At 36.2% G+C, this 26635-nt stretch overlaps 1 protein-coding gene across 2 annotated transcripts in view; it reads left to right on the forward strand.

Moving 5' to 3' along the window:
* The window catches only part of carmil3 (capping protein regulator and myosin 1 linker 3), a 54513-nt gene that overhangs the window by 10532 nt on the left and 17346 nt on the right, over positions 1-26635 (forward strand). For both annotated transcript variants that reach the window (XM_042718702.1, XM_042718703.1), the window contains exons 3-19: positions 4785-4835; positions 4938-4997; positions 5109-5230; positions 6641-6735; positions 8082-8152; positions 8274-8347; positions 10640-10715; positions 11360-11448; positions 11683-11777; positions 12394-12480; positions 16383-16492; positions 18804-18881; positions 19138-19214; positions 22278-22382; positions 24296-24365; positions 26109-26190; positions 26325-26421. In XM_042718702.1, the coding sequence (XP_042574636.1) occupies positions 4785-4835; positions 4938-4997; positions 5109-5230; positions 6641-6735; positions 8082-8152; positions 8274-8347; positions 10640-10715; positions 11360-11448; positions 11683-11777; positions 12394-12480; positions 16383-16492; positions 18804-18881; positions 19138-19214; positions 22278-22382; positions 24296-24365; positions 26109-26190; positions 26325-26421 (1439 nt within the window). The remainder of the gene's footprint in view (positions 1-4784; positions 4836-4937; positions 4998-5108; positions 5231-6640; positions 6736-8081; positions 8153-8273; positions 8348-10639; positions 10716-11359; positions 11449-11682; positions 11778-12393; positions 12481-16382; positions 16493-18803; positions 18882-19137; positions 19215-22277; positions 22383-24295; positions 24366-26108; positions 26191-26324; positions 26422-26635) is intronic.

Raw genomic sequence — 26635 nt, forward strand, 5'->3', positions numbered from 1 at the left:
TTATAACAACACCAGGGTGAGTAAATAATAAATGAATGGGTGAACTAACCCTTTAACTAAAAATAAGATGAAAACCCTCATTAAGAACAGGCGTGCAATGCAGAAAACTACATAAGTAACATACTTCCTCCAGTCTTAAGCTTTAAGCCCCTCCTCTCTGTCTTTGTCTCTCTATCTCTCTTTTATTTCCTCTCTTGTTCTCTCACTCTGGGCTTTAGTTACAGAGCTGCTTTGATTCCAAGACTTTTAATCATCAGTGAATCTGGAGCATACGGCATTTCAGCCCTGATCCGTCTTTCCTTCTATCCTCCTTTCTCACTCTTTATTCCTCTCATCTCGTCGCTTCTTAAGTTCAGTACAGTTAAGATGCATACCTGCTGCGGGAGTAGATCCACGCTCTTCCTCTAACCTACAAAGGCTGACAGGCGAAATGGGTCCGTCTTAGGCAATGATACCTGCGTGCAAGCAAGTCAGTGTGATGTGTCTGAGGAGAGATGTACAGGGGCATGTTTGGAGCAATCTGCTGCTCTTTTCGAGTCTCCTGGGCACAGCGCTGATGTGTCCCTGACACCCTTTGAATTATGGGTCGTGTTTGAAGTGTCAAGCCAGATTCCTGACATCGTATGATTAATATAAACCCTCTCCCTTCTGCACACACAAACCTCCCCTCCCTCACACACACACATCCTCATATCTCTCATTCTTTGAAGTCGGTACTGAGAGGTGGTGGATGATCTTCAGGGCAAGTGTTGAACTAGTCTGATCTCCTCAGGCTCGAATGGTCTATGAAAGCCACAGAAAGCCAGTCGTCCCGTCTACCTTCCACATCTGCGATCACAGGATGAAAGTGTTTTTTCGCACCTTAACGAGAGGATGCGGTGGGTGGTGTCTTAGTCAAACCGCCTGAACTCTGACCCCCTACTCGGAGGACGAGTAGTTGCAGACAAACCCGACCTCGCTTGGGCCCGTCCTCTGCAGTTTTCCTCACAAAAATGCTTGCTCAACAGGGCTCGGATCCAATAATGAATACTAATGTTGATATCATTATATGCTGGATGCCGTATTCTGTCTGCTCTCAACAGCAGGGTGAGTAATGCGCGTCGTAGCTTAACTGCTGCATTCATTACCATGCGATCAGCCGCGGTCCCCACCCATGCAATGTGTTAGGTAGTCTTTGATGTATTCTGATCCGATCCTTAATTGGGGGTCCCCCCTCTTCCATCCATCCATGCAAACTCGGTCAAGCCCAAACATCCCAGCAGGCTTTAATAATTAATGTGGCTGTTTACGTGCCGATCTTTTGTGTCTGCTTCCTTTGATAGTAAAGCCTTTGATGAGTAGATGATGCTTTCTGGTTGCCAAACTGACTTTTCCTTCCTCTATCTCTCTCTCTCACGTCATCTCTCTTTCTTGAGGGGCATATTTATATAACTAAGTTTTGCTGACCCGTTATTGAGATTTGAGGTGGTGTGCATTTCGCGATCAATGGCTGTGTCTCTGTTAACTCTGACAAAGCAATGAGAACTTCCTTTACACAAAACACCCAAACATCCAACCCAAGCCTCCATCAAAGCCTATACGAATACCCGCCGTCAAAGCCTATACGAAGTCTTTATTAAGGAGAAATCTGGGCTCTCCATCTCTCTGTTTCTTCTTCTTGGTGGGGTGCCATTAGTAATACATTGGAGGGAGGCCTTGAAGAATCGAAAGCGACAGGGCAGAAACAGAATAGATGAGTGAAGGAGGATGAAGAAACCAGGGGGCCTAGGTTGTGGGGGCTGCAATGAATCGGAGGAAACAGTATTTTTGAGTTGAATTGAAGAGAGGATTTGAGAATATACATAGTAGATCAGACAAAGAACATCTCGAGATGAGTGGAAGAATGTTGGAGAGGGAAAAAAAGGGCAGTAAGATGGAAACTGGTTGATGTTTAGATCAGTAGTTCTCAAACTTTTTGACCCAAAGACCCCCACTGTTTACTGATCATTCAAATGACCCCTGTATAATATATCATTAATTTAATTTTTTATAATAACATATTGATTTAAATAATTTTAAGTCATCCTGCAGCCCCTCGTGGGCCTTGACCTGCTTTGTTGAAATCTACTGGTTTGGATCATGAGGAAGGGAGTGATTGGTGTGTGGGGTGTGACAAAGGCCTAAATGAAGTATGCTAATGAAGAATTTAAATTATGAATGAGATTACAAGGTTTCTATAGACCTTACCATGCTATTTCACACAAACACATACACACTCGCTCTCAAAATATAGTACAATCCTTCTTTTTATGTTTCTGTAATCCTCAGACATCACACAAATCCTTATTCCTTCCTCTCTGCGCCTACTCATCTGTCTGTAACGCCGTCCGCCTCACTTCAGTACACATGCGAAATCCATAAACAACAGCACCCATAAAAGTGCCCAGTGTACAGTTTCTCTATAATTTTGTTATAGAACTGTAAGACTAGAACAACCTCGGACACTTTGATCTTCTGAGATACAGACAGTACAAACACAGTGTATTAAAATGCAGGCATCTGTTTCCACATCTCACTGAGATAAGATGCAAGAAAGCTTTTGTTCTTTTTCTTCCCTTCTCTCAGTTCACTATGGTCAATAGCAAAATATAATGTTCTACATCAGGGGTCGGCAAGAAAGTTTGACATCGGGCCAAAAAAAAAAATTGTTACTAGGTGGTGGGCCAGAACATATATATACTCTCTCTCTCTCTCTCTCTCTCTCTCTCTATATATATATATATATATATATATAAAGCAAAGTAGTGACACATAACCTGGCAAGTATCTTCATTCACCAACTTGCAACACAGACCGCCTTGCTAAAACCACACATATGTGGGAGATGCAGAAAGGATAAAAATAAGTAAAAACATTTAAATAGGACTTGAATAAGCCCATAAATGGCATGTTTGAGTCATGCTCTTAATTAACTATGTTTCATTTCCTCTTTCCATATTGTGAATAATAAATTTGTATCATTTTATAGCCTAACTTATTGTAATAATTATTTGAAGTGGCATACTTTTACACAGAATTATTCCTTGGCATCCTCACGTACTAAACTGCATTTTTAAAAAAAATTTGCATGCTGGAGGAATGCTATTACATCGTGTGCAGAGTGATGTTAACATTTAAGCTAGTTGGTGAGAGAAAAATGCACATCATAGAGTCTAAAGAGGGAAGTTGACAGCGAAAATAGGGCATACAAAGAAGAATGGAAAAACAACTATGCGTTCATCTTACCTAGTTTTGTGAATGCAAAGCCGATGTGGCTTATCTGCAACAAAGTTGTCACTGATTGCAAAGAATATTATAGACTCTTTTAAACTTTTCAAATTAAAAGCTCTCAATTCAACTTAAAATAAAACATTATCGCAAAATCGCTGAAGACAAAGTGATTGTGAGTAACTGTCGCTGTCATGACGGATCTATTAAAGAACCAGCCTCTATCAAAATAATCTGACTGCCGGCGAGCCAGATATTATTGCTACAGTATATACACTCATACTATGTATTTTTTGGAAGTCAGGAATGCATCTTAGATTTGTCTTTGAGAATTAGATGTCTTGTATTGATTTGAATTGACTATGTAACTGTGTGTGATTGTAATTCTGACTTACTCTGAGATTACTGACTATAGTATGTTGCGTTAAGTTTATAACACCACAAATCTACGCTCATGTTAGTAACGGACTAAAATGCAGCTTAGGTGGAGCGGAGGGGCACACTGACTGTTGTTTTAGAGCTCCAGCTAACACATCGGCATTAGACATGTATACTTAGACTGTAGAGGCTAATAATGGGTTTTCCTTTTAGAGCAACAGTGTTGTTATTAGAGCAAGTTAAGTTGGTCAGCTTGGTTCTATGATAATGGTAATGACCTCTGGTTAGATATAGTCTTACTTAATTGAGTGTGTTCAGATCTATGGGGACTAAATTATATATTCTAGAATGAGCAAAGTAGATATGGGCCTTCTGGAATATTAGTCAGTCGTCCCCTTCTACTGACCAAGACTGACGAGTTTGTGAGTATGAGATGTGTATAAATTAAATTTAAATTGATAATTAAATTATTCTTTTTTTTTTCTTTTTTTTTATCAAAGCTCTTTAGTTTTTATTGTTGGAGGTTAAAACATATAATGCAATGCAATACAGTGAGAGATACAAATAAATTTCTGATGTATCTGTTGTAAAAATGTCTACTCACATTTTACATGATTTTTCTAATTGTTTTAGTCCAGTAAGTGTTCATCTTAAAATATTACTAATAATATAAAAGTTATTCTTAATGTTTACTTTATAAAAATCCGTAAAAATCGAATAGCAAAAATGTGAACCATGACTTAAAAGTGGCCTTTTACTTGTTAAAAAAAAAAAGAACTATCAATCAGACAGCAGAAGGCATGTTTTCATAGTGGTATATCTTTGAAACCTTAAAAATTTGCATTTCAAATATGATACAGTGGGCTTTATAGGATACAAATACATTTGTGCTGCAAAATTCACATTTCAACAAACAAGAGCCCAGTTGTACTGTAGTATTGTCTTTATGAGTAAAGAGTTCAGAAGACAAAATGCTGTAACGTTAAAGTTCCTCTGAAACTGCTTCATGACTTATATAATGTCTGCTGTCCATTAGATTCAGTTGAACAGGCTGTTCTCCAGAGAAACCTAAACCATCATTTCTTCGAACATTGTCATGCACTTTTTACTTAATCTTGCACTTTATTTATTGAGCTTTCATCCTCTCTTTTGTCTCTCAGGTTTTGGCAACATGGCGGCTGTACCTCATGGCCCCCAAGATACCAACCAAGGTACGGTAGGCAATTACGCACCACCTGTCTGCTCCGTCTCAAAGCACTGCAGTAATCTGGTTTAGCATGACTTATGTAGCAAGATGCTCATTTTCACCTCAGGTGGAACAAACGTTCAACTTCCTGGAGATTCGGGCAATGAACACCCACCCGGATAATCAAGTAGGAAAAGCGTTTACAGGGCTCTAGTGTTTTAGCTTTTGTGGCCAGATTTTCCTCTCACTTGTTCTCTCCATCGTTTTGCTTCTCTAAAGTGTGTTCTTTCCTTCACAGGTTGTCATAGAAACAGACAAGTCCACATATTCCCTGAGGCTGCAGTCTAATGACCACCTGGATCAGCTGATTAGCCACATCAACTTTGCTCTCTCTCGGATCTTCAACAACTCCATCTACACGTAAGTGTCCCAAGAACCTCACAGGTTTACCGTAGTCCTGCATAGCCAGACTTTGACTGAACAACATAATGGTCCACATTGTAGCTTATTCTGGTGAAGAACCATCCACTGTCTGACTGACGCAAAAAGCAAAAAGCTTTGTTTTTGCATTGCATTTAGGGGCAGGTTTGTTTAAAATAGATTATACCAGGCTGCTGTTAAAAGAATTACTGAAGTACTGAAGTTTTTGAGTATAGACACATATTTATATTATTATATTATATTACGGTTATACTTATATACATATTACAGTTATATACTGTACATTTATTATATTATATTACTGATGAGGTCTAATGTTTGCAATACAATTTTTTAACTCTTTAACAATATCGAAATCTTTAATTTAGTAAAGAAACCTCATGTAATATGCATAAAATTCCAACACTCCTGTTTATCAGTACATGATATGATGAAATCTTTGGTAAATAATAGATATTACTGTAAAAGAATAGTTCACCCAAAAATTAAGATTCTGTTATCATTTATTCACCCCCCACTTGTCCCAAACCTGTATGAGTTTCATTCTTCTGCTGTGCACAACAAGATATTTGAAGCATGTGGATAACCAAACAGTTGATGGTAGCCATTGACTTGCATAGTATTTTTTTTCCATACTATGGAAATCAATGGCTACCGTCAACTATTTAGTTTCTAACGTTCTTAAAAATATCTTCTTTTGTGTTCACAAGCTGAAAGAAATGTGCTGCTAAAATTTGCTATATTATTGCTATATTTGCTATATTACACTGTTTTTCTTATGGATATCTAACTAACTAATGCTGAATTTTTTCCATTAACCTGAAAAATTCCATTATTATTACATTTTTCCATTAAAACAAATCTTTGTTCACAGGTAGACTAAAAAAAGAAACCTATGTGCCCTCATTTTCGGAAACTGTATAACAAATAGCCAATCAGATTAAAGCTTGCCAGATCAAGATGTGTAATATGCCTCGGACGGTCAGCAAATATTAGGTCTGAGGCAGAGACTAGCCCAGTTGCGGTCTATATTTGCTCACACCATCTGAACAGAGACCCAAATCTGATTTCTGTTGCCTTTGCACTGTATCTCGTAGTGCTAATGTAGTTTTGTGGAGAATCCATAATGCTGCCTATAGGAGTCGGTATCTCCTAGAGCAGCAGGGGTGTGAGGTACTGCTGAGCAGTTAATTGAGAGATTTTCTTATATTCAGACAGGAGGAGATTAGTGCAATGCATAATAGCGCTCTTTTTCTGTCTCAGTGTTCAACTCTCTCGCTCTCTTTCCTGTTTCAGCTCTTTGGCCAGGTGTTCACACATGCTGGGTCAGAATAACTGAGATTCTGATGCATTGTGAATCCCCCTCTCCCCCTCCCTCTTCTTTTTCAGCCCCTCCATCTTTCACGCAGATGGAGATGTTACCGATGGAAATCGAAAATTTTCTCCCAGCTCTGAGAGTTCGGTGGAGACGCAAAGGGCATGTGGTGAGAGAAATATAAGTACATATAGTTCATGCATCCACACAGTCACATAAATATTTTTATTATACACCAGATATTAATCTCTCTAATCTCTTTTCTTCCACTGCCATCATCTTATAGAATATTTTGAATGCATGCACTTCATTTATGCCATCAGCTCGGTTTTGGTGTGCTTTGCTATTCATGACAAATTATATAACAATATTTGTTTTGCCAGCTGCAGCTGTAGACAGTGAAGGACAGAATAAATACACTGTGCCAAATGCATAAATTAAGAAAACAACAAAAAGAATAGTACAAAAGATCAAGTAAGAATGATAAAAGTAAAAAAAAATAAAAAATAGCAACCAGTGATGGTGTGTATAAGAAAGACTATGCAAGTTACTCAATGCCCTTCATATGGTGACAGGAAGAGATGCAGTGTTCTAGTGCACAGTAGTCCTTGTGTTTGACTTGTTTTATATGCTTGATGCAATAAGAGAACACTTTAAATCTCTTTTTGTTTTTGGAAGACAGCACATACTGTAAACATCCCTACTTCCTGGCAGATATTATTAAAATAGATGTCATATTGTCTGTGTAAATGATGGAAGGAATCTGACTGTGGTCCACCTGTGTTATCCAATCAAAAAACTATCTAATTAAAAACATCTGTCTCTCTCCTGACTAGCTGATGATGTGAATCAGGTGTGTTAAATAAAGAAGACAAAAAATTAATAAAATTATAATTTGCTGACAGTTTACTCTTCCTAAGCCCATCCAAGATGTAGATGAGTTTATTTCTTCATTGGAGCAGATTTGGAGAAATGTAGCATTACATCACTTGCTAAAAAATTGGATCATCTGCAGTGAATGGGTGCCATCAGAATTAGAGTTCAAACAGCTGATAAAAACATCACAAAAATCCAGAAGTAATCAACACAACTCCAGTCCATCAATTAATGTATTATGAAGTAAAAAGCTGCATGTTTGTAATAAACAAATTCATTTTAACTTCTGGCCACAATACCAGTCATTAATCTATACTTCCTCCAGTGAAAAAGTTCATCCCCTGTTGTCTGCTCAAATCAAAGTCTGTTTTGGAGTGTTTGTGTGGATTTGTTTATTAAAGTAAATTGATGAACTTGAGCAGTGTCAATTATGTGGGTTTTTGTGATGTTTGGACTCTAATCTGGCGGCACCCATTCACTGCAAAGCATAGCTTGGTGAGCATACAAAATAGATCTTTATAAGAAGAGAGTTCTTGGCTTTAAGTGCTCTAACAATCATTGAAAAACCTTTATATGTATGAGTGTAGGTAGGACAGTTTTTTATTGATAAGCAAATTATTTCTCTTTCTCCCATTTCAGGGGGCTTTTCTGAGACATATGCAGCTCTGTGCGATTACAATGGCATTACCTGTAAAGAGGAAGTGCAGTGGGTAAGAGCTTCCTGTTGACTACAAAAATATTGTCTGCAAGAGAAGAGGCCATTTTCTGATTTTATTGCACTCTAAATATGTTTTCTTCCTCTTTTTGAGTCTATCCCTTTTGCTCTTTCAGGATGTGGATACCATCTATCATTCGCAGGATAACAGGGAGTTTAACTTGTTGGACTTCAGTCACCTGGAAAGCGGGTAGCCACAAGTTTACATCCCATCTTAATATTCATGTTCTGTATCTGCAGCCTCTAATTGCTAGCCATCACTTCCATTGCTATATCTACATCCAATAGATTGGTGGTTTAAAAGCTTCTTCATTTTGGAAGGATTAATCTAATGATAACTCTTTGCTTCATGAATTGCTTCGTATTGACAGGGATTTCAATGATAACTGACACAGGCAATCTGACGTCAGCCACTGCTTTGAATGTGTGCTGAAGTGCCACAGTAATAATATATTATGCCTCTTTCCTGTGGCGTCCCTGCTGACTTCCTGCCCGGCTTGAGTCATGCTGTGTCTTTTTACATCCGTCCAATGGGTGTCAGGTTCTTTAACTGATTCCAGATCAGATTTGTATTTTCTGCTGATGTTGGTCTGTGTTGGAAATCTGAAGGCTGGTTCTCGACTCTCTTCCTGTTGAAACAGGATTACATATATACTGTATATATGTATGACCTGTGAAAATTGACATAAACTCTGCATGCTCAGCTGCACGACCCTACCTCCTTTAACACATAAAAAAGAAAATGCACTTAAAATTTATACTCTGACTCTGAGAAATGATACGGTTCATTGAGCACTTTGCTCAAGGGCAGTTCCAGTTATCTGCAGAAAAAGGATTTTTTTTTTTTTTTTGGCATCACATGATGAAACTCTAATGGGAGTGCGGCCACTTAAAGATCATTTTTGAATTTTAAAAAGAGCTTTTGCCTGACAAGACAAAGTGCTTGTCATTTCAGATACACAGTTTTGAGTGGTTTTATTAAGTCTCTTTCAGATGATCGGTGTAATTTAGCAAAGGCTTTGGAGTTCCATCATTGACCACATTTACATGCATGTGAAATTTATAGTCGGAATTTGCCATATTTCAAATGCATCATGCAAACATTTTAACAAAAGTTGATTAAGCCAAATCTGAGTAAGGCTGATGATTTTTCAAAAATTTTATGAATCTACATTTTTATATATATATATATATATATATATATATATATATATATATATATATATATATATATATATATATTAAATATTGTGAAAAAATATTTATCAGTTATACATTATATAATGAATGATTTATTAATTCCATCGGATTGATTTACATATTATTTAGAGTGTATTTTGCAGTTCAAAGTGCTTCTGTATGCTGGTGAGGATTAATGATGTGATTAAAATACTGTGTTTACTAAAGAAAATAATATAATATAATATAATAGCAGGTCGTTAGCTGGTGAAAGCAGGTTATTAGTTGGATAACCAACTACAATGTACTGAAAAGCAGCGTGACCACATTAAACTGGGATGAACAGCCGGTAGTGGTTTGTTGCTGTTCCAAGATATTCTACCAGCTTGCAGCTTCCAGCTAATGACCATCTTGGATTAGTTAATGACCAGCTCAGACTAGTCCAGCAGCCATATTCCATATGCCATATTCAGTTGGATTTTCAACAGAAAATAATGTTCATGTAAGTGTGGTCACTGGCATGATAAAGGAAGGGAAGTGTTTATTTGTATTGCCTTTTGAGTTGAAGATCAAGCATTTGCAAAATAAGAACATTTTAGCCAGTTAATCAGCAAACAAGCCTTGATACTGCAGAGCAATCCAAGTGCCGTTCTTTTGTTTCTCACTTTTTCACCAACAGGCACACTTACACTACTACAGTATCTCGAGGCTGCATCTGACTTGAGGATGTTATGTCATTGATTTTTAAGCGTTTGTTCCATTAGAACATCTAGAGGGAGAGAGATGAGTGGGTGAGGTAGAGAAACTCTCATTTAGAAGGAGAGAACAGCTGAGTACACACTGCCTACAGCTTCACTACAGCATCCAAACAGAGAAATGATGGAGCTGCAAATGAGAACATAGCCATCAGCCGTCCTCAACAGGATAAACCCTTTTGCATTTCTTCCCCTCGCTGTTTTTTTCCACGTTCTCCAACTCAGTGCAGTAAGGTCCACTCTGGGTATAGGTAAAAAGGTTTTAGGCTCAGGGCCAACTTTAAAAGCTGTATCATAGACACATTGCAGTAATTCACTGACCTGGCATCAGTTTTCCCATCGATCCACACTGTCCCCTTCCCTTCCTCTCCTGGCTTTCCTCTCAGGGAGCATTTATTGCTGAATCTATCATTTTTCTTGAATAATGAAACCTCTATTTTAGTCTTGAGAAGAGCTTGCATGAGGAAAGTGAGAGCCCCTCTGGTTGTTGCAGCACTTCCCTGAGACAATTTGTTTAGATTTTTCTCTTCTGTCTCTTTTTGTCACAGGGACCTTGCAGTGATTGTGGCGGCCATGGCGTATAACTCGTGGTTCACCAAACTTTATTGCAAAGACTTGCGAATTGTAAATATCTTTTTATGACCTTCTCAATTTCCACTCTGTCAGAGTCCTGTTTTGTTTTTCTGTTTTTGTCTGTTTTGTGTACAAAATAGTACTGTGGTATTATCAGGGTTGTATCTATATGCTGTTTTGGATACTAATTTGATAGTAATATGATCACATTCTTTAAATTAACAATGTTTTCATACCTTGGTATATGAATATGGTATTCATTCAATACCATAACCAGTCAAAAGTCTGGAATAATTAGGGTTTTTATGTTTTTAAAAGAAGTCCCTTTTGCTCACCAAGGCTGCATTTGTTTGATGAATAATACAGTAAAAACTTTAATATTTGAAATATAATTGCAAGTGCTCAAGAATGATCTTTTTTGAAATGCAATTTTGCCATTACAGGAATTAATTACATTTTAAATGTATTAAAATATAAAACAGTTCTTTCGAATTGTATTGTTTTTACTGTATTTCTGAACACATGAATTCAGCCTGTTATAAACCTTTGACTGGTAGTGTATGTTTATAAATAGATCTTCCTGCCTGAAATCTGTGTCCGTATGCATGAGATTACAGTCATTATGGTGGGTCTTCCTAAGAATTTAATTGTAACACTTTTTTTCTTTTCCCCCTCTTTCTTTCTCTCACACACAGAGTTCAGAGGTTGTAGAACAGATTCTTCACACTGTCAGTAAATCCAGCAGTCTGGAGGAGCTCACGCTGGAAAATGTGGGCCTTAAAGCGTAAGTTATAAATCTCTATTGCTCTCTTTCTGTTATTCATCACTCTGACTGTTTTACTCTCTTTCTTTTCATCTAAAAGTTCGTTTCTTGTTCTGTCACTGTCATTTTTCCCTTTATGCCGTTCCCAGTCTTATTCCCCTGCCACATCCTTGCCTCTGTATTTAATCTCTGTCCCAGAGTGCAGTACTTTGTATTGCGGTTCCGTTTCTACTCACTTTCTTTCTGTCAATTTAGAGATTTCCCACAGAAAATGGCCACTGCCCTGTCAGAAAACCCAGCATCAGTCATACACTCCATTAACTTGGCCCACAATACACTGGACAACCAAGGTACATTCATCAAAGTCTCTCTTTTTCTGCTGTACCTCCCTCTCCCCTCCAGTCTGTCTGTTTTGTCTGTTTTTACTCTCTCTGTATCACCATGTGCATCTGCTATTTCTGTCTCTAAGTGGGTGTTTTTTTGTTTTGTTTTGTTCTTCTTGTCTCTGCTTTGCTGACTTATTATGATTATGCTTATTATGCGTGTGCTCTGGTTTCTCTAATGTGTGTGTTTTTGTGTGATTAATTAATTAACTGTACAGTAAAAGCTACCATCATAACTATATATTAATAGCATGACAACATATGTATTCTAATAAATGATACTTCCCCTTTTATGTAGCCTAGCTTCAGTATAATTAGCTTTCTCTTGTCAGTAGCTTGTAGTGTCACTAACTACAATTTCAAAGCAGCTTCCCCAAAATGGATATGTCCTCTATATGCATCAATGTCAGATTTTTAGACTGCTATCATGCCTGACACATGTCAGTGCTGATCACATCATGAGTTTGCATGTGTGAACGTAACTACAACAATGTCAGTGTTTGCCTGAAGGTACGTGATAATATGCAGTGTGTAAATTGGTCTGTGACTGATCTAATGCTTGTGAATGTATATTTCCTTACAGGGGTGTCTAACCTTATCCAGCAGGTGTGTCGGCTCAGTAAAGGCTTGCGTCTACTGAATCTCTCCAAGACGTCGCTCTCTTCTAAGGGTGTGTGCAGAAGCTATGTGTCCCTAGAGGTTTAGCGCCCTCTGCTGGTTAAGTCTATAACAACTATCCCACAATTACCATTCACTAGAGGTCTGAACAAGCATTAAATAAAGACATAGATCATGTGTCTAATTAGCCCTTGCTGGAAGATGCCATAACTACACTAACTTTCTAGAAATTTTTAAATGTAAATTATGATTTAAAAAAAATATATATAATATATATATATATATATATATATATATATATATATATATATATATATATATATATTATATTATATATTATATAATATACATATATATTTGTAGGTATAATTAACCAAATATTAATATGTTGATTTCATATATGTGTGTGTGTACACATCTACACTTATTCAAAAGTATAATTTTATAAGTAACTTATATAATTATGTAACTATATAATTATATAACGTTCTAGCAATATTTACATTATATATATATATATATATATATATATATATATATATATATATATATATATATATATATATATATATATATATATATAATGTAAATATTGCTAGAACATTTTATAATTATATAGTTACATATTAACAAATTTTAACACATTAAACTATATATATATGTAATATTAAACAAATATTAAAAATATTAATATTTATAGATTATAAATTATATATATATATATATATATATATATATATATATATATATATATATATATATATATATATATATATATATATATATATTATGTGTGTGTGTGTGTGTGTGTGTGTGTGTGTGTGTACAGTTGAGCTCAAAATTATTAATACCCTTGGTAAATATGATCAAAGAAGGCTGTGAAAATAAGTATGCATTGTTTATCCATTTGATTTTCATTCAAAAATTTAAAAAAAGTCTAACCTTTAATTAAAGTAAAAAAAGAAAGTGGGGGAAATCACATTAGGAAATAAATTATTTCTCTAGTACACAATGGCCACAATTATTGGTACCCAAGGAAATTATTATGATTAAAATTATAAATATGAGGAACACAAAGGCCTGATTCCCTTAATCACTGATCACGAGTAAAATCAAAGAATATATTTCTGATGTGCAGCAAAAGATTGTAGAACTTCACAAATTAAGAAAGTGGCTGTAAGAAAAGAGCTAAAGCATTAAAAATCCCCATTTCCACCATCAGGACCATCAGGACAATAATTAAGAGGTTCCAGTCAACTAAAGATGTTACAAATCTGTCTGGAAGATGACGTGTGTCTATATCGTCCTAATGCACCATGAGGAGGAGAGTTTGAGTGGCCAAACACTCTCAAAAGTATCACAGCTGGAGAATTGCAGACATAAGTTGAGTCTTGGGGTCAGAAAGCCTAAAAAAATACAAAATATCAAACAGCCCCTACATCACCACATGTTGTTCGGGAGGGTTTCGAGAAAAATTCTCCTCCCTCATCCAAAAACAAACCCCAGCATATTCAGTTGTCAGACATGACTGGAACTTCAAATAGCACTGGTTTCTATGGTCAGATGAAACTAAAAAAGGAGCTTTTTAGCTGCAAACACTCAAGATGGGTTTGGTGCACACAGGGATAAAAAGGTACCACGTGTGTACAATGGAATATACAGCTGTATTTTTAATGTTGTGGGCCTGTTTTTCTGCTGAAGGTCCTGGACATCTTATTTAGATACATGACATCATGGATTCCATTAAATACCAGCATATAAAACATTTAAAACTGACTGTCCATGCTAGAAATCTTATAATGGGCTTTTGTTGGATCTTCCAGTAGGACAATGATCCACAAACAAACATCAAAACCAAAACCAAAATGGGTCACTGAGAACAAAACCAAGCTTCTGCCCTGGCCAACCCAGTTACCTGATCTGAACCCTGTAGAAAATGAGTGGGGTGAACTGAAGAGAAGAAGCACTAACATGGAGCTGTGAATCTGAAGGGTCTGGAGAGATTCTGGATAAAGGAATGGTCTCTGATCTCTTGTCAGATGTTCTCCAAACTTATCAGGTTTTATAGGTGAAGATTCAGAGCTGTTATCTTGGCAAAAGGAGGTTGCAAAAAGTATTGAATAAAAAGGTATGATTAATTGTGGCCAATGTGTATTAGAGGGAAAAAAATCACATTGAGATTTTTCTCTGATTTTAAATTCATATTCTCCAATGAAAAGTTAATTTTTTTGTAAATTTTTCTAATAAAAGATCAAAAGGATTAATGATACAGACTTATTTTCACAGCCGCCTTTAATCATGTTTACCAAGGGTATGAATAATTTTGAGCACAACTGTATGTGTGTGTATATTAAAAAAACAAAGATTATCAAATATGAAAACAAAAAATAATATTAATATTAAACAATATATTCATGTATGATTTAAATATGAAACTATATAGGTATACATATAGATTTGTATTTTTATATTTATTATATTGATTAATATTATAGTATTTCTGAACACTCAATAAAAGAGGGGTTGTTTGTGTTCTCAGAATAACTTGTTAAAATATAAAATAAACTAAAATAGAAACTTGTTTTTCCCATTAATTACACACCCATGAACTTGATGCAAAACAAAACAAAACAGTGAAACCACAATCTATCCCAAACACAGGCCATAGCAGATCTATCCAGCTTACGTTGTTACACAATCTCTGTGTAGCATTTCAGACTGTAAAATAACGATTCTCACTCCACTGATCTAGAATCAGCTTCTTGTTCTCTGTTAAATCAGTAAGATCATCGATGGATTAGTTGGATCTGACTTTAGAGCTTCAGCATCATGACTAAAGAGCCAGTCTTCTCTTAGAGAACCCAGACTCAATTACCAGCATCCTTGGCTGCTTCCAGGGTCTGCTAAATCTCTGGTTTTCTCTTTCAATCAATACAGTTTTAAACCGAATGGATAGATGGATAGCCTTCTAACACGCGCCATGAATCAACATCCACTCGAAATAGCTCCCATCATTAATCGTTATTTGTAATCTGATTTGTGACAACTTCATTGCAGAAGTTTTAACTTTGAATACAGAACTTAGATGAACTTGTGCCATGAGAGAATACAACCCATTTCAAACTGAGATTTTTTATTTTGGCATCTGCCACATCCGGTTGGGGTTTATAGTGAACTTTGAAGTAAAATCAGTATCCTATCAGCAGTAAAAACAGAATTTGCACATCAAAAAATCAACTACAGCAACCATAAAAGCAAAACCAAAGACTACTGGATCATGAAAGGTTGCAGTGGTTAACATTTTGATGAGTAAATTCCTCCTTTTAGAGAGTGCGATGGGATGTTTTTCTTACTCCCTGGTGAGAAAGCGTACTGGCTGAGTTCACTGGCAAGCTGCCACCTAACAGAGGTAGTTGAGCTGTCTTTCTGTCTCATTCTACAAAAGGCAATCACCAGCATTTCCTTCATGTATTCAGAAACAAATGAAAATGCACTCTGCTTACAGAGCATTGTGTGTGTTGTTGTGGTTAAGTGGTCATATACAGTGGAGTCCAAAAGTCTGAGGCCACATTGAAAATGTAGGATTTGAAATCTAATTTAATCCGGGAAATACAAAGAAATGTTAGGGATTTGAAGAAATGTCAACACTAACCAAATATGTATTTTTTTGACATTGATCATGCAAACTCCTTTGTACAAACACTCAGATGTTTTGCTTCCATTAAAGCTCAAGATGCTTGTTTTATCACTCTCAAATCTTGTGAGAGAACATGATTATCTGGTTTTGAAACCTATGAGGTCATTAAAGCAAATTTCACTCAAATTGCTGTGCAGGTAATTTAATTTGTAATGAAAAATATATATATATTTTTAAAACATGCAAAATAGAAGCATTTTCTCGAGTGGACTTTAGATTTCCTGCGTGATTCAGCCTTTCTTTGTCTTTCTTCGCAGGTGTCACATCTCTTTCTCAGGCCCTGTGCTCCAGTGATGACTACTCCAACTCTCTTCTTCATCTGGACCTGAGTAAGAACCCAGGGATTCTGTCTGGAGAAGATGCAACGGTTAGAACCTGTTTTTATCTCACTTTTATTTCTAATATTCTGTAATTAAATTAATTGTATTTACTATATATATATATATATATATATATATATATATATATATATATATATATACAGTATACATGCAGTATATATAGTTAAAGTTGTAGTGTAGTGGTTGTAGAGTAGTGGTTACACAAGTTAGTAAAAAAGTAGGTACACTGGAGCAAATATGTATCTAAATATTTAGCGATTTGCATTAACCTACATTTGAGTGTATAAAAGAATCTCCAATAAAAACCAAAATAGAAAATACCATAAATTATATAACGCCATAACTTATATAAGTGGTAAACTTAGTGTTGTAGTGCTTAGAGTTGAACTACAACATTAAATACAGATATTTATATATTTACATGTTTTTGTTTCAATTTTGCATAATTTATAATTTATAGATTTTTTTTGTCTGTATATATACAGGTCCTTCTCAAAAAATTAGCATATTGTGAAAAAGTTCATTATTTTCCATAATGTAATGATAAAAATTAAACTTTCATATATTTTAGATTCATTGCACACCAACTGAAATATTTCAGGTCTTTTATTGTTTTAATACTGATGATTTTGGCATACAGCTCATGAAAACCCAAAATTCCTATCTCAAAAAAATTAGCATATCATGAAAAGGTTCTCTAAACGAGCTATTAACCTAATCATCTGAATCAACTAATTAACTCTAAACACCTGCAAAAGATTCCTGAGGCTTTTTAAAAACTCCCAGCCTGGTTCATTACTCAAAACCGCAATCATGGGGTAAGACTGCCGACCTGACTGCTGTCCAGAAGGCCATCAATGACACCCTCAAGGGAGAGGGTAAGACACAGAAAGAAATTTCTGAACGAATAGGCTGTTCCCAGAGTGCTGTATCAAGGCACCTCAGTGGGAAGTCTGTGGGAAGGAAAAAGTGTGGCAAAAAACGCTGCACAACGAGAAGAGGTGACCGGACCGTGAGGAAGAGTTGTGGAGAAGGACCAATTCCAGACCTTGGGGGACCTGCGGAAGCAGTGGACTGAGTCTGGAGTAGAAACATCAAGAGCCACCGTGCACAGGCGTGTGCTTTTGAAACCAGAAACAGCGGCAGAAGCGCCTGACCTGGGCTACAGAGAAGCAGCACTGGACTGTTGCTCAGTGGTCCAAAGTACTTTTTTCGGATGAAAGCAAATTTTGCATGTCATTCGGAAATCAAGGTGCCAGAGTCTGGAGGAAGACTGGGGAGAAGGAAATGCCAAAATGCCTGAAGTCCAGTGTCAAGTACCCACAGTCAGTGATGGTTTGGGGTGCCATGTCAGCTGCTGGTGTTGGTCCACTGTGTTTTATCAAGGGCAGGGTCAATGCAGCTAGCTATCAGGAGATTTTAGAGCACTTCATGCTTCCATCTGCTGAAAAGCTTTATGGAGATGAAGATTTCGTTTTTTCAGCACGACCTGGCACCTGCTCACAGTGCCAAAACAACTGGTAAATGGTTTACTGACCATGGTATTACTGTGCTCAATTGGCCTGCCAACTCTCCTGACCTGAACCCCATAGAGAATCTGTGGGATATTGTGAAGAGAAAGTTGAGAGACGCAAGACCCAACACTCTGGATGAGCTTAAGGCCGCTATCGAAGCATCCTGGGCCTCCATAACACCTCAGCAGTGCCACAGGCTGATTGCCTCCATGCCACGCCGCATTGAAGGAGTCATTTCTGCAAAAGGATTCCCGACCAAGTATTGAGTGCATAACTGAACATAATTATTTGAAGGTTGACTTTTTTTGTATTAAAAACACTTTTCTTTTATTGGTCGGATGAAATATGCTAATTTTTTGAGATAGGAATTTTGGGTTTTTCATGAGCTGTATGCCAAATTCATCAGTATTAAACCAATAAAAGACCTGAAATATTTCAGTCGGTGTGCAATGAATCTAAAATATATGAAAGTTTAATTTTTATCATTACATTATGGAAAATAATGAACTTTTTCACAATATGCTAATTTTTTGAGAAGGACCTGTATATATAAAGCTATAAAAAATTACACAAAAATATGTATATTTATAAATTAAAATACATGTATTTAGATTATCTAGATTATGTATTCAGATTATAAAGCTTTGTCTTTATCATTGGGACCATTAGGCAGCTTCTCACAAAGTTTTTTTTTTTGGGGGTTTTGCTGTCTTTGTGAGGACCAACACACAGTTGCTGAAAATAACTCACACATACAGAGACAGGTACACAGTACACACATACACACTGCTATTAACAGCCTCAATACTCTTCCTCATTGTAGAATCTGTACCTGTTCCTGGCACAGCCGAACTGCCTGGTGCATCTGGACCTGTCAGGCACTGACTGTACAGTAGACTCTGTGAGTTGTGTCTCATCCTTCTGAGTTTGTTATTGCCAAACTGCTTTTTACTCGCCATGATTTATGTCACTGCACTCAGGATGTGAGACAACAATTTATCTCTGATTTCATATTGATATTTCTGTCACATTTAATGGTCCTAAATTGCAGAATTATACTAATGTTAGTCATGTTAGTTCTTTTGCTGCCACTCTCCTTCCCTCACTCTCTAGTTTTTCCTCTCTGTTTTCTGTGTCCTCTTTCCATTTCCTCTCAGTTATTTGGAGCTCTGCTGCGGGGCTGCTGTGCCGATCTCTCCTACTTGAACCTGTCCAAAAACTCCTTCTCTCACAGGTGAGCTAAACTGCCACCCACCAGCTCTCACATGATAATCCATCAGCCTCACAGGTGAGTTAAACTTGCCTGCTTCAACCAAGCACATCATCACGAGTCAGTTTGACTCATCTCAGTCAGTTCCTCAGGAAGAACTTAAGGTTAAAAAGTAGAATCCTGCTGGGAGGTACTACTGTATATAAAATGCCTACGGTATACACACAGAAAAAAATCATTATTTTGTCTTGTTTTTCAGTAAAAATATCAAAACATCATTAAAACAAGATATTTACTTGAGATGCAAGTTTATTTCTGAATTCAAAGATATTAAGACTTATTTTCAGATAATATGTCTTTCTATTAATTTTAGTTTTCTTATGGTACATGCAAATAATTTTTTACAAATAAATAAATACATTTTATTGAGGTTTATGCTTAAAACAAGAAAAACAAATTTCTATTTTTTTCTTCTCAAGAAACTATATTGTTTTTTTTAAATAATGTTTACATATATTTTTGTTATTGGAAACAAAAAAGTACAGAAGCAAGATTATTATAGTAAGCTAAACCCAAAATCATTAAAACATTTTCTTTATTTAAAATAATTAAAATACATTTTAACTGAAATAAAATAAAATATCAAAAACATTAAACTTATTACTTATTACTGTTTCAGTAAGTTGCCATGGAAATATTTCTCATTTTCATTTTGTTTAACTTGATGTACTTAAATAGCCATAATGATATAAAAATTAATACAACCTACTTAGAATATTCAAGAAAAAAAAAACAATATATACAATAAAAATCACAAAACTTGTAACTAAAATTAAAATGAAAACAGAAAATATAAATATAAATATAAAAACTAATTCAAAATATTAATAAAAACTATATTTTTATATCTGATTCTAAATTTTGATAATAACTTTTATGTTATGTATAATTATAATTTTTATGATCTTAAATTTATTAAATATTTGTTATGTTGGTATGAATTTGATTTCAGCTTTCCAGCTGGATTCAACTATCATCAGAGGCTGCTTTTAAATGGGTTTCCCAGCAGGGAAGAGTGCCTGCAGAGATGCAATATGAGTTAAACTGGGACATGAGTGATCAGATAGAGCTGATGGACCTGCATTCTGCACAGATGGTAATACAGCCACTATAACAGCATCAGAAGAAAAAATGTTTTTTTTGTGACAAAATTGTTTCCAAATGTGAGCTAACTTTGGAAAAACAGCTCTTAAATTAAGTAAAAAAAAAAAGGTTTTTATTCTAACAATGATCTCGTAGTTCTAATTAGATTAACAACAGAAGTCTGTGATATTGCAAGTAAACATGCATGTGCCTGCATGCGAAAAGAAGCTGTAGGCTGAGGAGAAACAGAAATACAATGATCCATCTTCCTGTCTGACTCCCTCTGAACCCGAACAGCAATTCCATCTCCCCTTTGGCACGTTAACGGCATTATGAGAAACTCTCTGAAAAATGAGGCTAATTTTAGCTGAACTTATTGTTCAGATTGGAAGGTTTCTTCATCCTTTGCATCTCCTGCAAATGTGTTTGTTCTTAATTGGGTTTGAATTTGCAGAGGGATAAGTTTTTGAAGATGATTGGGTGTCTGAAGATTGAAATAGTCTCGCGTTGGGATTAAAGTACTAGATTACTACATCCTAAATGCTGTGCAGTAGTGCAATACTGTTTATGTAATATTTGTTGAAAATAGCTAGTGCAACAGAACGCCTTGTGCAGTGCATTGTTACATGACCTCATAACTTTCTGATTAATCCAGTTTTGTGTTAAAATGTAGGATTCAAATAGTGAGTCAACAACAGATAAACATTAGTTTTTTTATTACTTAGAGTTCATTAATCTAACAGAAAATGGAAGTTAAAGTCAAATGCATTGCATTGTGGGATACATTATTCTATACCGTTACACCCCTAGAATTCGGACTCACTTCTCTTGTCACATACTGTTTTGTCTTGTGCTTTGTTGTATAAAGGGCCATTAGCAAGACAGTATTACTGGAATCGTTTGGTATCATTCATGTCACACAGGAACAATATTGCTGGAATCACTTTCAGAAAAAAAATCTCTAGGTGATTAATGATAAAAACATTGATAGCCAATCAGAATCCACCCCACTTTAAAGAGATTGAGCACTTAAAGCAGTAGAGGACAAAATAGTAGCACTCTATGTTAAGTAATGTTATCGTGCATTGGTGTGAACGCTAATATAAGTATAGATTCTCCTTATAATATCACTCTGGGCCTTCGAAATTTGGCAAATGTAGTGGGTCATTGCATAGTGTGCTCAGTATACGTAGTATACACTGCAGCAGTATACTGTGTTAGTATGCTATAGTGAGCATGGCCTCTTTTTCCTAGTACTAATTTCATCCATTCACAAACTCCCACCTAAACCCCCACACTTGTTAACGTAAGCACTTAGAAACATGCACACCCAAACACAGAACCACTGCACACATGGGCAACTACGTGAGAGGTGTGTGGGCATGTGTGTGTGAGTAAATCTGGCTATGCCAGTGCCATGTGAAGGCAGCAATGTAAATCTGTTTGAGCTGATAAGACAGAGAGCTCATGAATATTAAATAGGAATGTTCCCTTAACACTCTCTGCTCTTGTTAACACATTTACACCACACATTCTTCCCTCTCTCTCTCTTAAATGATAATGTCACTGTCAAACGCAAAAGTGTTATCATGAAATGTCATGTTTTTAGCCCCCCAGTATCCCTCACTGACTGTCTCTCTCTCTCTCTCTCTCTCTCTCTCTCTCTCTCTCTCTCTCTCTCTCTCTCTCTCTCTATTTTTCTCATTTTCCCCATCTAGTTCTATCCCACCCAAATAATTGTTTGTTTGGTCCAATGACAGCTTGTTAAAATGTTGACTGTTGTTAAAATGTTTAACACGTAATAGAGTTACAAACCAGTTCTTTTCTAATAAGCCAGAGGGTATTCTTTTGAGCCCTTGTTCTGCCATATTGCTCAGGGTTTTGTGAAGTGTGGTATGATGTGTTATGGATAAAAGTCCCCCCTTCTTTTCTGTCACACTTTAGGAAAGTGAGAGAGACACTTCCTTCATTCCGTCAGTTCTTCAGTTCAGCATTCAGCCTCACTCACATCAGTCTGGCGTCTATGAAGATGCCTCCCGATGTGCTGAGGTGAGTCGAGTCACCGTTTTGGCTTTTTGTGCTGCGCCTAACCCTGGTTTAGCTAGTTTAATCTGGCTGGTTAGCCAGCTGGTCTCCTATTCTGACCAATTCACAATTTCCCAAAACCTCTCTAAATCCACAAACCAGCTTTTCACCTTCCAGGAGATAATCTAACTACATTAGGCTGGTTTAAGCTGTTTTAGACTTGTATGGAACAAGATAACCCAGGTCACGCTAACCCAGGATTTGGTTGAGCATATTGTTATGGTATCCTGTTGGGAAAAAATGACTGTACTGAACTGAATTATCTATACTATTCAAGTGCTACATACTCTAAAGAAAATGCTGGTATAACCAAACCATTTGGTGACCATTGACTTTCACTGTACGGCCAAATAAAAAACAAGTGTAGATGTTGACAGAAGTTTCATTTTTGGATGAGCTATCTCTTTAAGCACAAAAATCATTAGTTATCACTGCATTTTTCAAAAATACCGAGATTTCATCTCAGCATGTACTGTAGGCAGCATGGAAATCAATCTGAACATGTGGATTCATTTGTGTACATTTTTAAAGGCAAGCATATTTTTTAAATGTAATATAGATTTGAAGGGCTTGCTGAACAGAGTCAACCACATTCCCCCCAAAAGTGTAATGCTTAAAGGGTTAGTTCACCCAAAAATGAAAATTAGCCTGTGTTTTACTCACCCTCGAGGAATCCTAGATGTATATGACTTTCTTCTTTCATATGAATCCAATCAGAGTTATATTAAAAATTGTCCTGGCTCTTCTAAGCTCTATCATTGCAGTGAGTGGGTGTTTCTCTTTAACAGTCCAAAACACGTTAAATAAAGTGCACACATCCATAATAAAACATGCCTCACACAGCTCTTTTTTTGTTCTCTCGCCATGTTCGTCACTAATCACGCAATGCCGACATACTACGTCATCCACCGGCACGGCTTTCACGTATGACAGATAGCGGAAGTGATAGAAATTTGTTTATTACATTGGAAATATGGATATTTTTGTTACAAAAATGCATGAATTCGCTACAGGAGGCCTTTATTCACCCCCCGGAGCAGTGTGAGGCATATTTTATTACGGATGCACGCACTTTATTTAACATGTTTTGCACTGTTGAACAGAAACACCCGCCCACTGCAATGATAGAGCTTAGAAGTGGCAGGACAATTAAATATAACTCCGATTGGATTCGTCTGAAAGAAGAAAGTCATATACACCTAGGATGGCTTGAGGGTGAGTAAAATAACAGGTAATAACAGTTTTCATTTTTGGGTGAACTAACCCTCTAAGTAATCATTTTTGGAAAACATGCTCAGTTTTGTTTTCCATTTTTATTATTACCAGTGTTAAAGCATTTGTGCTGCCCTGCCATTTTTTTCACGATTCTTTGATGAATAGAAAGTTTAAAAATAACAGCATTTTCTTGAAATCTTTTGTGCCATTAAAATTGTCTTTACTGTTATGTTTGATGAATTTAATGTATCTTAGATGAATAAAAAAAGTAATACTAACCCTAACCTCAGGATGTACACGCAGCAGCTGCTATTTTGGGAAACACAGAATGTTTTCAAATGAAGATTTCAAACAGGGTCATACCTCCTCCCGGTTCACAAACGCAAACCGAGCGCAAGACGGGCTGTCACACCCAGCTGAACACCTGATTTTAGCTCTCTTCTCTCAACAGAAGAGTCAAACTAATCTCTAAGCTCTTTTCCCTTTAATCCTTTAAGACCTGCGTAATGCTTTGACGGTGTCCATATAGAACTTTTCTGATTTGATTTATTATGGAGATCAACCATGGAAGCACATAATAGAATGCTAAGTCTCTTCAATGAGGCATGTAATGCTGTCAGTAATGACAATGTCCCTGTGTTTGTTCACTGTCACTTCCACAGGGCCCTGTTCCTTGGGCTTTCATCCAATCCTCACATCACTGACCTACACCTGGACATCAGCGGCTGTGAGGTACCCCATCCCCCCATTGTGGACCTAAATCTGGCTTGAGCTCTATAAATGCCTGTCGTTCTCTCTGTTGGCTCTAGCCTCAATCCTTCAGTCTGTGGTCACTCTGCTGTGTGTACAGATATCTTGGCTACAGAATTAGTCAGACAGAAAATCTTTCAAGGTCTCTTTTGAGAGTGCAATGTGTTTATCTTGGTGAAGCCTGCATTGCCTTATTTTGACCTTACAAAATCATTTTATTCATTCTTGGAAATCAAACCATAAACTGTTTTAACAGCTACTTTCCTTGGATTTGAAAATAAGGAGACTGGGGCTAGTTGTCACACAGGTTATATAGTACACTATCATAGCATATAAGTTATTAAAAAGTCAGGTTACACAAATGTTTATTTTCTATATATTTTGTGTATTGGCTTCAGGTCAGGGATTTATATTTTATATATATATATATATATATATATATATATATATATATATATATATATATATATATATATATATATATATTATATGTTTGCTGTTTCATAAATTGCTTTAATTTTGCCTAATAAACTTTTTAATGAAAAAATAAATAAATGGGTATCTTGAATGCAATGCAAGTCGCTTTGGATAAAAGCATATGCCAAATGCATAATAATGTAAATGTTAATTATTATGCCTCACATAGTTTTTCCTTCAAAATAACTGTAACTGTTTAGGTGCTTTTAAAAAACTTTTTCAGTGACACTTTTTTTAACTATTATAAATTTCATTATTTTGCAAAAGTAAGGAATAATACATCCTAAATAGACCAAAAATAGTTAAAAATTGCTGTTTGGTCCCATATGTGTACAAAAAGTGATAAATGTGCAGAGCTATTTCTAATGTATGAGTCATTCTGGATCTGCAGTACTTTATTTTTGACTAAAATGCTAGGTTTATTTTAGAATTTAAATTTTATCCAGAATGTACCATATGTGCCTGCACAGAAACTTCACTTGAGTAAATGCTCTTTTGAGTAAAAGGTGACAAGCCCTGGTTTCAAAATTACTAAAACTATTCCAACACTGATTTGATGTGATGTTAACATGGAAGCCTGTTTCTGATACAGAATTTAAAAAATGAAATACTTATCTTACAAATTTAGACCTTTTGCATGGGAATGAAGAAAAAATGTCCAAATTGCAAGATAGAAACTCAGATTTGCTAGATATTAACTCACAGTTCTGAGTTTCTTTCTCACACTTTATCAATTCTTTTTTGTTTCCTCCATGAAATAAAAAATAAAAAGGTCATTGTAATCTGATTGTAATTGTTATTTTACATTTCCGACTTTTTCTTGCAGTTGTAAGTTTATATCTTACAATTCTGACTTTTTTTCTCAGTTTATATTTCTGCGTTTATATCTCACAATTCTGAATTGCAAGGAAAAAGGTCAGAATCTTGAACTCAATGCAAGAAAAAAGTCTGAATTGTGAGACAAGAAGTCGCAATTATCTCATTAAACAAGCTTCCATAACTTAAATATGAAAATGCCATAAATGCAGAAGTGACTGTGAATTAAGGTCTATTTTATCAGTGGGAATCGAACCCATGACCTTGGTGTTGTTAGCACCATGCTTTTTCTGTTGAGCTATTAGAAAAATATGAGTGCATGCTAGCATAAATATTACATGTTAGAGTCTTTGAGTGTTCCGTCTCTGTTTGTACAACGTGTACCCTTATTCCCCATCTCTTTTTCATTCTCTCCGTTTGTCTGCCTCTCAGCTCAGGTCTGCTGGAGCAGGGATAATACAGGACCTATTCCCCAGAGTCTCCTGCATCAGCACACTGGACATCTCAGACAACGGTGAGACATCTAACTGCATAAATGAAAGGAAGCTTTTGTCTGCTCCCACTGACCTTCAGTCTGTCTCTTTCCCCTCAGTTGCATTTGCTTCAGTCGCTATTGACTCTGCCTGTACATTTCTGTGTTCATTTCAGGGCTGGATGCTGATCTCCTCTGTGTCATTCCTGCCTTCTCCAGACACCCTTCCCTCAAACACCTGCTGCTGGGCAAGAACTTTAACATCAAGGGCAGGTACTTGTTCCCGAACTGAGAGAGACAAACATCACGGAGTAGACAGTGATATATGGATACATTTATTTGTTTGGCAGAAGTGTGTATCCCAAGTGACTTACAAACAAGCATTTAGACTGCAGGGTTAGGCTGCCTGAAGCAGTTTGAAGATAAGTGTCTAGTTTAAAGGTTCAATACATCTTAATCTCTATCAGCAGCATCTGTGGCATGTCGT

This window comes from Cyprinus carpio, chromosome B2 (assembly GCF_018340385.1).
Source record: "Cyprinus carpio isolate SPL01 chromosome B2, ASM1834038v1, whole genome shotgun sequence".
In the NCBI taxonomy this organism is placed as follows: Eukaryota; Metazoa; Chordata; class Actinopteri; order Cypriniformes; family Cyprinidae; genus Cyprinus; species Cyprinus carpio.